Here is a 15,033-nt window from a genome sequence, read left to right on the forward strand (position 1 = left end):
TTATCAAATTCCTTTCAGAGACCAGCCAATCAGCCAAGAAGCACAGCACAAAGACAATGAGAAAAGATTACAAAGCTCTCTGTGTCTTTTACTCTAGGAAACTAAACCAGCCCAGTTCACTGGAGCAGATGTGTCTGAATGAAAATGGTTTTTGAGGCCCTGGGAAAGACATATATTATCTCTATAGGGGCCCTGAACTGTAAAAGGGCAGAATGGGAACTATAATCCTGAGCCCTGAAGCTGAAGATTTCTGTACTGATGTGGTACCCAAGACACAAGGAAGTTGCTTTAATCTTTTGTACTTTGTCCATCAAATTTTCTTTTTTCTGTTGCCAAGCGTTTCCCAAGATTTTAGGGGCATATGACATAACCTCCCCTTGTGGTTTTGCAGACAATGCAAGGTTCCCCAATATTTCTGGGTCTTGCACTCAACTGCTTTGAACTCCATAGAGTTGTTGACTGGTGTCAGAAACCAGTAGGTTTAAGTAGGATGCAGGAAGAACTCTGTATCTTCAGTGTTGGACATGGTACCATGTGCTTAATGTCAACTCTAGAAAAAAAAAATTTCTCCTAGTAAAACAGTATACCTAAAACACACGGAGGAAAAATGCTTCTCTATTCATTAGCTATCAAGAAATCGAAAGTTATGTTTTCTGTTTGTTTTAATGGTGCATTCTATTACATCTAACTTTATTGATTGATACTTGGTGTTTCTCTCTGACTTTTAATTTAGCTTTTCTTTGATTGATTCTGTGATGATAGTTTGGAGCGTTTATAAATTTCTGTTTTTATTATGAGTTCTCTATATGTCTTTTAAACATCTAAGAGTAAAGCCAGATGCTAAAGTAGGGCTCGGGAAGTCAGCTTTACCTGGCACAATGTGATCTCATACCAAGATACTAGAGTGACAGCAAGATAATTCCTTCCTCTCCAACATGCAGGGATTATAAGAGACTCTCCCAAGGTTCAGAGATTGGTGGCAGCATCACAGCTTATACGCTGTACTACAAGACACTGCCCATTAGTTTTGCAGAAAGGAAAGGGAGTACCAGAGATTGGTGGCAGCATCACAGCTTATACGCTGTACTACAAGACACTGCCCATTAGTTTTGCAGAAAGGAAAGGGAGTACCAGAACTTTCCAAGCACAAGCCTAGTAAGAAGACTTAAGGTGCTTCCTAAAGGGCTTTGCAATCAATTTCTTGAAATTGGGACATGCAAAGAATCAGTGCCTATCCCCCACCAAAGAAAGCTAAATGTGGTGACTGTGGACTAGGATTTAACCCCACCCAGGAAATCTGTTAGGCTGTAACAAGTACTGTGCTCATCCATAGTACTGTAAGGCTTGTTACAGCTTAGGTGAGGGAAGTGGAAGGCAAAAGGCTATTAGTGTGAGCCGAGTCTCAGATTGGCGAGTCTTGGCAGGGTGGAGTAGTTGAGAAGGGTAGAAGTAGAAAGTGGAACTGCCTGACTCATCAGGAATGGAGGCCGCTGAGGCCACCACTGACTGCACCCGGATCTCACTTTTGCAAGTTCTAACACTTGCCAAGATGTGCCTGTATGGACAAGGATTTCTCTGATGTAATTTTGTGCTTTTTAAATCATTAACTTGACTATAGCCCAAAAGACAAATCAATTACAGTACAGTTAAAAATACGCATTTTATTGTAGTTTTAAAATACAGAAAAGGAACTGAGTATACATTGAAAGCAAAGACTGAAATGTTAACATTGGGAGAAATTCAGATGCTGTACAGTGGTAGCTATCCCTCTGTCTGAAGTACAGAAACTTCTTCTGGTTCTAAACCTTTGCAATTCTGTCGGGCCTTTGCTGGGAGTGTGGCAATATCATTTTGTCATTTTGTCTGCCTTGATTGTTCTAAGAATGAGGCAGGGGCAGAATGACATTAGTAACTTTCAAAGAAATAGCTCCATAGATATCATGCCTGTTATGTAAGCATAAGGACTGGAGTTCAGATCCCCAAAGTCCATGTAACAGCCAGGCATAGCGGCACACACCTGTAACCAAAGACCTGTGGGTGGTGAGGTAAAGCAGCAATAAGTAGATCCCTAGAGCCAAATGGTGGGCCAGCCAAGCCAAATAAATGAGCTCCAGGTTCAATGAGAGACCATGTCTCAAAGACTAAGGTAAAGAGCAACTAAGGAAGGCACTCAGTGTGCCACCCACAAGCACATGCATGGCTCTCCCACACTCCCACAACATATATGTGCATACCTACCCAATCACATACATCACACACACACACACACACACACACACACACACACACACACACACACACACACACCTTTTACAAAGAATATTGTCCTAGTGAACCAGTTTTCCATGCTTTGGTTTGTAGTGTTTGTCAATCTCCATGGTATAAAAATTCCCAGACTACACAATTCAAAAAAATTTAAACAATTGGTTTTTATAAAGTAGTGTTAGCCCATGCCAGCACAGGGCTGCTTACAACACAACAAATATCAACACTAACAGGTTTCTATAAATATATATGATATAATTTTAATTTCCTGAGAAGATATGCAGACATAAGAGTCTTTGTACTCTTCAGCAATTCAGCAAGTATTCATAAAAAAATAAGAAGAAATAGCTTAGCCTACAATAATTATTTTGTTACATACAATAAAAATATTTTAAATTAGCCTTATATAAAACATAATTATAATATAGCTTTTCACAAATACCCATAAATATTGTAAATTGGTTTAAAATACTTTTCAACAAGAACTTACAAGCTGGTTAAATTTAACAGGGTCCAAAGTTTGAACATGAATGTTCTTTATTACTTGGAGAAGTCAGCACGCTTAAATTAAATGGGCTTTTCCAACAGGGTCCTGGCTTTTCTTGCTCCAGGCAAGAAGAGGACAATGTCTGCTGGTAAAGAAAGACTCTCTTGTAGCTTCATTCTGGCCACCTTGGGGTAAAGGTGATGCATCCATTTTAAAAGTTGAATTTATTCTGTTTTACATAAGTATAATGAGACAGTAGAAATACCAGTTTCAAATTAGAGACCTTGTGAATGGCAAAATCCCACCCAATTCATTGTGAATTTGAGTTGGGGTAAGAATTTTATGGTCCATCTAGCCATGTCCTTATTGTTCAATTTTTTCTAAGAATACTTGCCCCATTAGCATCATAGAGTTGGTTGGGTATAGGAAAATTGATACATTTGCCAGTTAGGGAACACAAATTAAAAATTTGGAATTGTTACATAATATAGTCATAGAAGTACCAATTTCTGGGGTTAAATAGAATGACTACTGATTCAAACTCTCATTTTACTGTTTGCAGTGTTTATGCACACATGCACACAAAAACAATGGAGGCTTATGTGAAAATTCAGAATGAACCTGCATCCTGAGCATGATGAAATCAAGAAAACTCCAAGATCAATTTCATTCCATAACATCTCCACCTCTGTCCCAATAGGTTTCATACCACATCTAAAGGAGGTGTTATTGGCATATCTTGGCCACAGCACCAGTCTGACAGCTTTTCAATAGGAAGCTCTCAGAAGGTAAGAGTATGGAGGAATTAAGATAAAGCAGTTCAAGGAGATTATGATGGGGGGGGGGGAAGGCCAGGTTACTGTCCAACATCCTTTTTGCAAACCAAGTAAGAATAGGACCTCATTTTCCACCCAGAGATCCAAAGGTCAGACAGATCGTCTTCGGAAGTGTTTCTGTCCTCTGCTACCCATACTCATTTTATCATGGATTATGAAAGTGTATTTTTAGACCCAACATCAAGGATTTGGCCAATTCAGTGAGTCTTCTTCAGACAGATGTGAGGGTTAAAATCTTATGATGCCAAGAGGTTATGTTTGTGTTGATTTGCAAGCCACCACAAACTGTGTGCATTGAAGTCAACCCCCCACCCCCCACCAGCATTGCTGGATACACTGAGGAAGATGATGAGACCAAACCAAATCTCTAGGAGCTGAATGAGAGATCTGGCATTAAAACAATCCCCCAGTATGTATTATTTTTCTGAACATGGTTATCACAGTTGAACCTCAGATATATGGAATCTCCGGCATGCAATTCATAAATCCCTCCTATAGTTAGGATTTGAAAGTCATTTGTTGCAGATTGTAAAACACTTCCTTCTTTAACTAGCTCTACTATAAAGTCAGCAGAGTTTTTTATGTCTTCTTTATTGACAGGAGTCACTCGGCCATAGATTAAATACACGCCATCCTGAAGTATCTCCAGCTTCCCATCAGATGTCATATTTACACAAAGAGGTTCAGGAGATGTCATTTGCCACTTTGAAGGTGATAGTTCTAAAAGAAATTGTAAAATGAAAGGGAAAAAAGAGATCATGTTTATATTATTATTTCATCCTCTACCTGGATGTAGTACATTCTTCACTACCTACAGATGGATTCTTTAACTGGTCTACACTAGTTTTCTGAGGCCGTATTTTAAATATATCGTGAGAATCAACCATCTCTCTGTTTTAGAGAAGCTGCAGATCCTTATGGCTCTGTGCCTCTTTTCGGGTAGTATGAATGAAGAAGAGAGGGAGAGGAGAGAGGAATCACACGGCAAGAATAGACTCCATAATTCATACATCCCCATGTCTTTCTTATATGAATAGTATTTACTCTGTGGTAGTTTACCAATGACACATTGCCTAATAAGTCTACACTCAACATTGCTCTCCTGTGACTCTCTTGCTCTATACTGCTTTAATTTTCTTCTTAGAAAGTATTAGCAAGAAGCATATTATAAATTAATTTGGCCTTCTTTCTACAATCTTATATCCACTTAAATACATCTTTGATAGTAAGTATTCTCTATTTTTTCAAACTCTATATTCCCATCACCTAAGCAAGTTTCTAGAATTGTGTCTGCTCAACAAACTTTTACTTCGATATGGGAGTCTTGCTGTATTGCCCAATCTGGGCTCAAAGTGATGAGTTCAAGTGATCGTCTCACCTCAGCATCAGTAGATATCTCTAAACTAGTGGGCAGATCTGTGTTTCTGATTTGATGCTTTGTGTCTAAAATATGTTTCCTTAATACCACTTTCAATCCCACATACCATTATCTGGCTTAACTTTCAAACGTCTACTGGTACCTTGATGACTTTATAACTTGAAATAAATATATTTAACTAAAATAACTATTCCTAGTCTGATACTGACACATAGGAGATGGGTAATGTATCCAAATTTAGTCATTCCTTTTCCTATGTACTACTCTTAACATACTTCCCTAATATTAGCAGTTTTGTACAGCTATGGAACTTCAAGGCCCCAAGAGATACTTTCACTGGTTCAAAGTTCTTGTCTGACCTTTTCTCTGATTCTTGATAACTTTGGTTATAGAGTCCAAAAGCCTGAAAGAAATAACACTGACTTCAATTCTCATTTATGCAAAAACAACTAGGAGAAGCCTTGGAGATAGATGCTGGAGGAGAAGGCAGGACTGGCCACTAGAGTAAAAAGCAAAGACTTACTGCATTGCCAGTGAACTCTATTTCTCCTCATTGGCATGCAGCAGGGAGGTCTCCAGGAACAAGTATAGGGTTTTTCCCTATTTGATTCAATTATGGGAATTTTTTAAAGGCACCTTAGCATCATTTTTAATCATATAAAGGAGAAATTTCAAGCACATTGTATGTTCTGCACCTTTCACTGGGCAAAAACGAAACACAAAATCAGGGACACATTCAAAGAATGTCCTAACTTCTGAAAGCCATGGTATTTTGAAAACCTGGAGCAAAATATGGAAGAGTGAAAATCTGAATTATAAAAATTGTCTACTCTCAAATGAAAGTGTGTTTGTTTGGCCATACAAACAATCAAAAATATGTACACTTGATATTTTGAAGGTATTATAAGGAATATTCTGAGACTCAATGTGAGAGTTAGCTTTACTTGTCAACTTGACATAGCCTAGAGTCACCCAGGAAAGGGGTCCAAGTGAGAACTGTCTATACTGAGTTGGCCTATAGGGGATTGTTTTAATTAAGTTGATAGATGTTGGAAAACACAGCCCACTACAGTTGGTGCCATTCCCTAAGCAAGATGTTCTGAACTGTGAGAAAGTAGAGAAATGGAACTGGGCATAAGAAAGCAAGCTAGTAAGCAAGTATATATTTCACTTCTCTCTGCTCTTGACTGTGAGTATGACTCGATGCTGCAAGCTCCTGATGCTGTGATTCCTGGGCACTGGTGGACTAGAACCTGCACTTGTGAGCTACAATAAATCCTTTTCCTCCTAAGTTGCTTTTTGTCCTGGTTTTTTATTGAGGCAACAGAAATGAAACTAAACCACTCAGCAATACTCTTTTTTCACTGTTTTCTGAGCAGCTATCAGGTGACTATAAAGGAAAGTGACTCAGAAGCAATGAGGAAGTGTCTGTTCCTCTAACTTTCCACTCCTCTTCTATGCACTTACTAGTGGCAATAATGTTTCCCATGTGCTCTACTAGATACGAGAAGTTTCTGAAATATAAGAGGTACTTTGAGGAAAGGTGGTGAGAGTCTGAAAGGTAACCCTTAACAAGATACCAAACTAAAAGCTGATTACACAAGCTTTTCAGTGTGATGTATGTGCCTGACAGTAGTATTACCAGATGTGGTTCAGCTCTGGAAACCTCAGCTCTCACTAGGCTGGTAGCCAAGTAAAGAATGAGTGATTATAATTTTTTTAAAAAGGTGAAAATGAGCAAAAAGATGTACAGGCTCTTGGGGGGGCACTGGCAGCTGCCTTCTTGCATCAGAAACTAAGAAAAATGAAAGGTGGGTTACTCACCGAACTTAACCATACAGGGCTCTTTGGCAGTTGGCTGTAGAAGGAAAAGAAGAACTAGTCAGGATGATGGCACAGTTGCTACTTGCTTGGCTGAATTATTTAGAGCTTAAAGATTCTGAAGCAAACTATTTTCCAAAGCAAAACAAACAAAAGCCCACCACACATGGACACCTGTCTTACTTCTTTGCTTCCCTCTGCCAAAGACTGGCTCTGTCCTCTATATTTGACTTACAGTAGCTTTGACATTAGTTTCGAGAAGAGAGGAAGGAGCAAGTGAGCAAGTAAGGTATAGATGCAAGGGAAGGGGTGTAATTAGACACATTGGAATTTAGCTGTATAAGAAGACACATCAAAGTATGAATAGAGTGATGGGTGGTATTATTTTAATTTTAAAAATGGTATCCTTGAATGATAGATTTAATAATAAGAAGAAAGATAACAGACCTCTCATCCAGGTATCTCATTCTGTTCATCTAATTTTGACCCACAAGGAAAGTATTGGAGCTGTGTTCTTTCCCTCTAGTTTACTACAAAGAGCAGTCTCTATATTGCTATGGTTTCCCAAGATTATCTGGTGCATGTGGGAAGAAGATAATGGAACCTCTGCTTATGTTTCTCTTTACTTAGAAACAACAATGAATTGACTCTAGAAATACTTATGTCTAGAAAACCGTATGCTACCTACAAAAACTGAGATGCCCTCGGAATCAGATGCAACTGTTTCAAATGTCTGCAACATGCCACAGCTTACATGCTGAAAGATAACATTAGTTGTGGCAAATGTACAAATACAGTCATGCAAATGCTATCAAATGCATGAAAGTAAAATAAGGCATAGCCATCAAAGTTTTTGGTTCTCAAGATTCACTGGTTTCCTTGAAGCAACGTCCTCAAATGACTGCTTTTTTTTTTAAGCATGGAAAGAGATACACATTCCTTTTAAAGGATCTGTCCAGCTATTGTGCTAGGGGAAAAATAACTGAAGAGAATGAAAGGTGGAAAGCAATGAAATCAGCTAAGTGTGAATGGGAACACACACTGCCTCTGACCAAGGTGCTGGAAGAGGGGGAAAGGGCCAACTGGTCCAACACAGTGATGCACGCCTGACATGATAGCACTTAGGAGGCTAAAACAGGAGGACCGTGGGTTTTAAGTCAAGCTAGGCTATATTTCAAATAAAGCAAAAAGTATCTGGCATTTCTGGCATGAATACTGGCGTGAGACATAGGAAGAAACAAAAATAACTCCAAGACTTGAGACGGCAGTCATTGGAAAAATAAAGTTAATTGCCAAGATGGAAAAAGACTAGAGAAGTAAAGTAACAGAGGAACAATCATGAGTTTTGAATGTGTTAATTTGTAGTGCTTATTAGATATCAACTAGAAAGTTTGATCTACAATGCTGAGACGTGTTGCTTTCAGACATGACATTGTATGGGAACATCAAGTCCAAGAGTGTAGATAGAGATGAATCCTGGGACCCTTTGGTATTTAAAGGTCAGACAATGAGGGAGAACTTCCTAAGGAAGATTGGTGAATCTGAAAATAATAGAAGCGTGTGAGGTTTGGGAACCAAGAGAAGAAAGTCTTCTGGAGAGGAAATTGATCAGTTGGTGCCAAATAATAGATCAAAAAAAAAAAAAAAGAAAAAGAAGAAGAAGAAGAAGAGGACAGGGACTGGACTGATAGAATTAGAAACATGGTTTCTACAAGAACACAAGTTTAACTAGAATGAATCTAAGATGAGCTGAGAAAGGTAAAATTGGGAAATTTGCTACACAGGAGTATCATTAAAGTGAGAGGGACCTGGGTAAGGATGAGAAGTCAAAGAGGTCCTTCTCCTCTTTGTTTTGGTTTCTGTCTTTGGCTTTATTTGTTCAGATATGAAGGAGATGGCAAGTTTTTTCATTGCCATTTGGTGGGCCTGTTCTACCTGAATGAGGGAGGCAGTAAAGAAGAGCTAGGCCAGAACTGCAGCCATGCTCTGAGCAGGTAAGACATGAGAGAACTATTTCAGAGGTGGCTTTGGCAGGTATGAGGATAATGCATCCACGCAGATGAAGGAAACACAGTATGTATGGACACAAATGCAGGCAAGTGGCAGAAATAGTCTTTCCTCTCTCCTACTGACAGAGAAGGGTAAATGGTTCCAGAAAGTCTGAAGAGAAGCCAAGGGTATAAAGTAGCCTAGTGAAGGAAAATGAATGGAATGGGGAAGCACAGACCATTTCCATAGCAACAAGGAAACCCTACTTGGAGCTAATGGCCATGAGCCTATAAAGAAAGAATGTTCAAAAGGCCTTGTGTTTTTCTCAGAGACCCAGTACACTTGGATTTAATTATTGCTGGAGGCTTTTGGTTGCTGGGTTTTGACATCGGAGTGTAGTGATCAGAGAAAGAAGCAAGTGAGTGAATTTATGTAAGTGTGTAAGGGAAGAGATGTAATCAAAGACTTTGGAGTTCAGTTATGTAATGGGGGAAAAAGACATGTATGGAATGAAATATTAATTTAATTTTAAAAAGCTGCCCCATCGCCAGGCATTGGTGGCGTATGCCTTTAATCCCAGCACTCGGGAGGCAAAGGCAGGAGGATCTCTGTGAGTTTGGGACCAGCCTGGTCTACAAGAGCTAGTTCCAGGGCAGCCTCCAAAGCCACAGAGAAAACAAAACAAAACAAAAAAGCTGCCCCATCAAATAATGGTGTTAATTGAATGTCATGCCAATTAAGAGTATACAAAGATGCTATAGTAAATTTTTATCTATTATTTTTGTGCAGCAATTTTCAATTGTCACAGCGAAAGTCATAAATCAAGATAAATTAGAATATAAAATTTAAGTTGATGTATTATAAAATCTTAAACTAAAATTAAGAGTTCACTGAGCCAGTTGTTCTACATAACTGTGCTGACTCTTGAGAAGGGCTTCTCCAGACATTCTATCTGAGCCTGATCAGTAAATATCAGCTCTTTTGATTATGATGCTGGTTATAACGAAGAATTAAACAAACAGCTTAAGTACCCATATTCCCAACATTATACTAATGTTCTAAGCAAGAGAGACAAATTGAATGTATAATTGTTGCCTCTCAAGAAGTTTATAATCTAACTAGAAAGGCATGGTCACATATGTGAAGGGAGTCAGTAGCCACCTAAATATAAATGTCATGGATTGTACTCCAGCTGTTACAATGTATAAGAGTACACAGAAAACCTAAATCTATAGACAAATGAACTGACCGAGACAAACATCCAGAAAGCCCCTTGCAAGCTTCTTTAATATCTATTCAGAGTTTGAAAACACCACCAGTTTTCTTTAGCTACTGCCACAAGTGAAAATCTAACTGGAAAAAATCATCAGTTTGGCTAAAAGATGTGGTCTTCTACGGAGGAAGGGATAAGGTCAGACAAACCATGCATGTTTTAGCTGACCTTGTTAGTTTGTATTCATTGTGGCCTTCTAACTAACAAAGGTATGAATATTAATCACTATCGCCTATCTAGAGCCTACGGTGAGTCAGGCATGTCAGGCACTTTACTGCCTCATTATTCCTTGAGGCAACACTGTAAGAATTAGCATGTTCCTTCTGCAGATGAGGAAATGAGGACAAAGAGATGAAGTCACCAGCCCAAGGCCACATGGCTGAAAAGAGATTGGGATCCAAAACCAGACTGTCTCATTCAAAACTCTCACTCACCCCCACCACTCACAGAGGCAGTTTCTATTTATAATCCTGGTGATGTTACAAAAAAAAAAGTTACACACAAGCCTCTTAGTTTAGTTTTTCTTGCTTTTATTTAGAAGGGTCAGTTTCTCTTCTAACCTCACTTTGGCTTAAGCCTAGATTACTTGGTTTGTCTTAAACTGACCAAAACAGATTTTACTAACCCTAACCACCTCCGTTTTGGAAACAAACTCTTCTCTATTTGTTTGCAAGTACAGTTGTACAAATTCTATTTTCCCTTCTGGAATCCCATCCTTTATTTCACCGAAGAAAGGGACTTTCCTGAATAGTTGGATTCTTTGGCGGGAACTGCTCTGAGCTACTTTCATAGAGGAGTTGGCCAAACTCCTTGAGCTAGAATCTAGACTATTAACTAGATGTCTTCTAAAAGGCAGGAAAAAATTCACCCAAGAAAATTTCTGTTAATCTGAAAGAAATCAAGTTTCCCATCTTACTTTTAGGATTACCATCTAGAAAGGATTTTTATAAATGGAGATTTGCATGAAAAAGAGGCGTGGAGAAAGAAAAAAATAAAAACTTCTAAGCTCCTAAGTATGAGAAGGTGGCAGTGACTACCTCATAATGACCCAACATCAGCCATTCACTCAGTTCTCTCTCCTCAAGACATGTATTTGTAGCTAATAAGGAAAGTGTAATACTCAAGCTAATACTGAAGGCCAGTGGCTTTTCCTTAGGAACTAGGCTGCCAAGCATTCTGGCAGGAAAATAGACTCCAAAACCTTTTTTACTTTCCTAAGTTTGGAATATACTCACGGGTATGTTTAAAGGGGGAACCCTTCATTGAAAGGGGTGTGTTCTTTTGAAGGAATAATCTGTAATCAAAGCTCAAAACATCATGAATTAACTGAGTTTGATTGTGAAAAGAGGTGTCACTCAGAAAAAGGTCTTCCTCCCCCACCCATCAATGCAAGAGTCCACAACACCTAGACTCAGAAACCAAACCTAGTCTAATTCTTCCTCCTTTTCAAAACTTCCAACACTTGACAATGATGATAGTCCTTTCCCTTTTGCTCAACATTCATTGCTTTAGAAATTCACTTCGTGGTTCCTTCTTTGGAAGTGTAGGGCTGAGATTAGAATTCCCTCTGCCTCTCATGCATTTATACAGTTACAGACTATAAAATGATGGGCTCCCATGTGAACCTTCAGCCAGTACAGGAGTCTACAGCACACTCCATCCTTCTGCATCTTTCCTCTATGTCTTGTCAGTGTAGAACCACACCTTTAAAACCATTACTGGATGGTCTCCTTAGAAAACTCATACTCCAACCCTTTCTTACACAGGTACACATCATTTTATTCTGCCCAATGTTTAGAGACTTTTAATGCAATGGGCTAACTCTTGAATTACATAAAGTCTTATTTTAATATCTTCTGGCCAAATGTTTTTGTTTTATTTTTAAAGTGTAGCCCTGAATGTCCTGGAACAGAAAGAAAAAAAAAAAAACCTTCTAGAAAGAACCTAACTTATATACATTCCCAGTGCAGATCCCATCTAGAGCCAGAATTTAGACTGGAGTTCACTGGGAAATTCCTGATAACCCTCAGGGGCTTCCCAAACAGACATGTGCTCCTCTTTCCTCCATGAAAACCTTCCCTGGTCACCCCAGTCCCAAGTCATTCTCCTCACTTTAGAATTCCTAAAACTACAACTACATGTCACATACAACTCAGGTAAGTTATTGAGCAATGTAATTATAGTCAACAGGCTTCAAAGTAAAGGGATGCATTCTCCTAATACCATGTCCTAATTACTAGCCCTAAAATACTAGAATCAGAACAATGAAACCACTTTCTCAAATGTGTGCAGCTGGTTATGGTGAAATTAACTTAGAGCCAGGGTCCAGATTTCCCTCTTTCTAGTTCAGCACCATTTCCCTCTTCAACATGCATGTGCTTCCTGTCACCTCATTGTCTTCCACTCTCTTTCTGTGTTTCTTCCCCCATGGAGACCTTAGCTTGTCTGGAATCACATGAAGAAGAGCACCATGTTTCGAGTCTCTTTTTTGTCTATAAAGAAGGTGAAAGTGGATTTCGAGGAAGAGAACCAGAGCCCCCACTGGCTTCTGTTATAGGATCAGTTTGAACATGATGTAGCCCTACCCAGCTCAAGCCCACAGTGGACACTTAGTATCCTCTGGTGCCTTTTGTCTCAAAACATTCAAGTGTTTCAAGAGCCAAGTCATTACAAGACTGAAATTTTTTTACACTCTTTATACCCTCAGATCTCTTCCTTCCCACTACCTCTAGCAATACTGAGTGGCAATGATAATAATCAGACTAACAAATAAATAGCCTTTATATACTATAATTAACACCTGTAGGTTCCTTACCTTGAGTGAAGTAAAGATCAGCATGCCCGTGGTATAGGACAGCAGCAACAACAGAGGAACTATGCATAAGAGCCATGGCTTCTTGAACCTCTGTGCCCCTCGAGGACTTGGTGGGTTCAAAGGCATTTGCTCCATGAGGCTAGAACTCTTTCTCTGGAGGGATGAGAGCTCTGGAAAGCAAGTGATGGGTGAACGATGCAATGTCATGTTTTATAGTAATTAGCCGTGGGTGTGGGAGGTGGAGTTTTCCTTTGGAACACTCTTGAGCACTGACAGTCATCATGGCACCTGGCCAAAACTACAAAAGGCTTAGAGCCAACAGAAAGACGGGAGGCGGAAGAAGCAACTACGAAGGAAGTTCAGAAGGAAAAAGTCTTTCCTGAAGCAAGAGGAAGTACTTTGTGCACGCGCAGCCAGCCTCAGCTGCTGTCAGATGCTCTGTGCATTCCAAATAACTTCCAATTAAGAAAAATTCTTGTAAGAATAAATATAACATAAAACTAAGTTTTATCATACTGAAACTGTAATGACTGGGTAAGATAGAGTTAGGGAGCAAAAGAAGCAAGGATGCATGGTTTCAACAGTACAGTTCTCATGAAGTCATCACACTGCACACTTTCCATATGTACCATTTTTATTTATCAGTTGTACCTTCGTACAGTTTTAAAATATCAAGTCAAAGCGAGAATCCAAAAAAAATAATTTTCTAGGTTACAAAATGTGTTTATTCTGAAATAGTCTTGAAAAAAAAAAAACTGTAACTGGGAACTACAGAGATGACTCAGCCATTAAGAGTACTTGCTACTCTTGCAAAGGATCTGAGTTCAGTTCCCAGCAGCAATATGGTGGCTCACAACCATCCATCCCTCCAGTTCAGGGGATCCAACCCTCTCTCTGACCTCCAAGGGTACCACACACACACACACACACACACACACACACACATAATGCATATATATATATATATATATATATATATATATATATATATATATATATATATATATATATACATATATATATGGGCAAAACATTCATACACATAAAATAAATTTAAAAATTAAAAAATAACCTGCAAGTGCTAATCACTAGAACTTAGTAAATATTGGAAAATAAAAAAATGGTCAAATTTCTCATATCTTGATGATGTTAAAACTAAATTCCAATGCTGGCATCAAATAGAAATCTAGTTATCCTTTAAAAGGTAATCCTAGCACTCAGGAGGCAGAGGCAGGTGGATCTCTGAGTTTGAGTCCAGCCTGTCTACAAAGCAAATTCTAGGACAGCCAGGACTGTTGCACAAAGAAACCCTGTCTTAAACAAACAAACAAAGAGGTTGTTTCCTCAGCTTGTACTCTGTCCTTCACCTGCAAATATAGATTTTTTATTCTAAGTTTATGCCAACTTAACACAAAACTGAAGACGTCCCTTGTTCTCTGTACCTAGCTTCCTCATCTGTAGAACAAAATTATTGCCTGTCTTATCAGTATCATTTGCTAGAAACCTCATGAGCTTTTAATCTAGACACACCTGAGAACACTGCCCAGTACAGCTCAACCCTAACTTGCTGTATGGCATGTTAGTGGATTTCTGTGAGTCTGGATTTGAATTTCATAATAGTTTTGCAAGAGTAAATAAACGTACTAAGCTTAGCTTACAAAAAACATCCCATAAGGGTTAGTATAGCTTGTCTCTGCTCTCTTTAGAAGTGTGCAGAAAAGTGCAATTATAAAATCTTAGAAAAGAGTGAATATTTCTTATTATTTTTCATAGGAAATAATTCAACTGTTTAATTTAAATTGAAGTATTTTGGAGACAGTATCTTTTTAATCCAAGAGAAAGGCCAAAAGCTTTTTTTAAAAAATCAGAAAGAAACATATTTAATATCCTTATTTATGAAAAAGGAAGCTAAAACTACCAGAGTTTGTGGGGGTGGGGGGTGTTCCTCAAACCATAACTGGCTGATGAAGTGGAAATCCTAGCCCAGAAACCATAGAATTTTGTGACAAAGCCAGATTTGTCTTAGTGTCACACTATTTTGGGCAGTCTTTCCTACTGAGTTGTCAAATTTCAACTTGAGAAAGATGGTTACATCAGAATAATTCTTCAATACAACAGACATTTTATGATTATGCTGAGATAATGCCATCCAGGAGTGAAGAAGGAGCT

The 15,033-nt window shown here is 38.7% G+C and overlaps 1 protein-coding gene and 1 long non-coding RNA gene across 3 annotated transcripts in view; one reads left to right on the forward strand and one right to left on the reverse strand.

Annotated features, from left to right (window-relative positions):
- Nucleotides 1–15,033, forward strand: part of LOC103159771 — a 257,263-nt gene that overhangs the window by 203,348 nt on the left and 38,882 nt on the right. Inside the window, exons 6-7 of one of the 2 annotated variants that reach the window (XR_003485660.2) lie at nt 3,453–3,540; nt 4,189–4,313. The exons of the other annotated variant lie outside the window; for it this stretch is intronic. This is a non-coding gene — a long non-coding RNA (uncharacterized LOC103159771). Of the gene's footprint in view, nt 1–3,452; nt 3,541–4,188; nt 4,314–15,033 lie in introns of those variants that run through there. 2 annotated transcript variants of the gene reach the window in all.
- On the reverse strand, nt 1,642–13,059 carry Tnfsf18 (TNF superfamily member 18). The gene is made up of 3 exons (XM_027417236.2): nt 12,865–13,059; nt 6,791–6,824; nt 1,642–4,308 (listed from the first exon to the last, which is right to left on the reverse strand). The coding sequence occupies exons 1-3, from the start codon at nt 12,997–12,999 to the stop codon at nt 3,956–3,958; spliced, it is 522 nt and encodes a 173-aa protein (XP_027273037.2). The 5' UTR covers nt 13,000–13,059; the 3' UTR covers nt 1,642–3,955.

This window comes from Cricetulus griseus, chromosome 5 (genome assembly GCF_003668045.3).
Source record: "Cricetulus griseus strain 17A/GY chromosome 5, alternate assembly CriGri-PICRH-1.0, whole genome shotgun sequence".
Taxonomy (NCBI): Eukaryota; Metazoa; Chordata; class Mammalia; order Rodentia; family Cricetidae; genus Cricetulus; species Cricetulus griseus.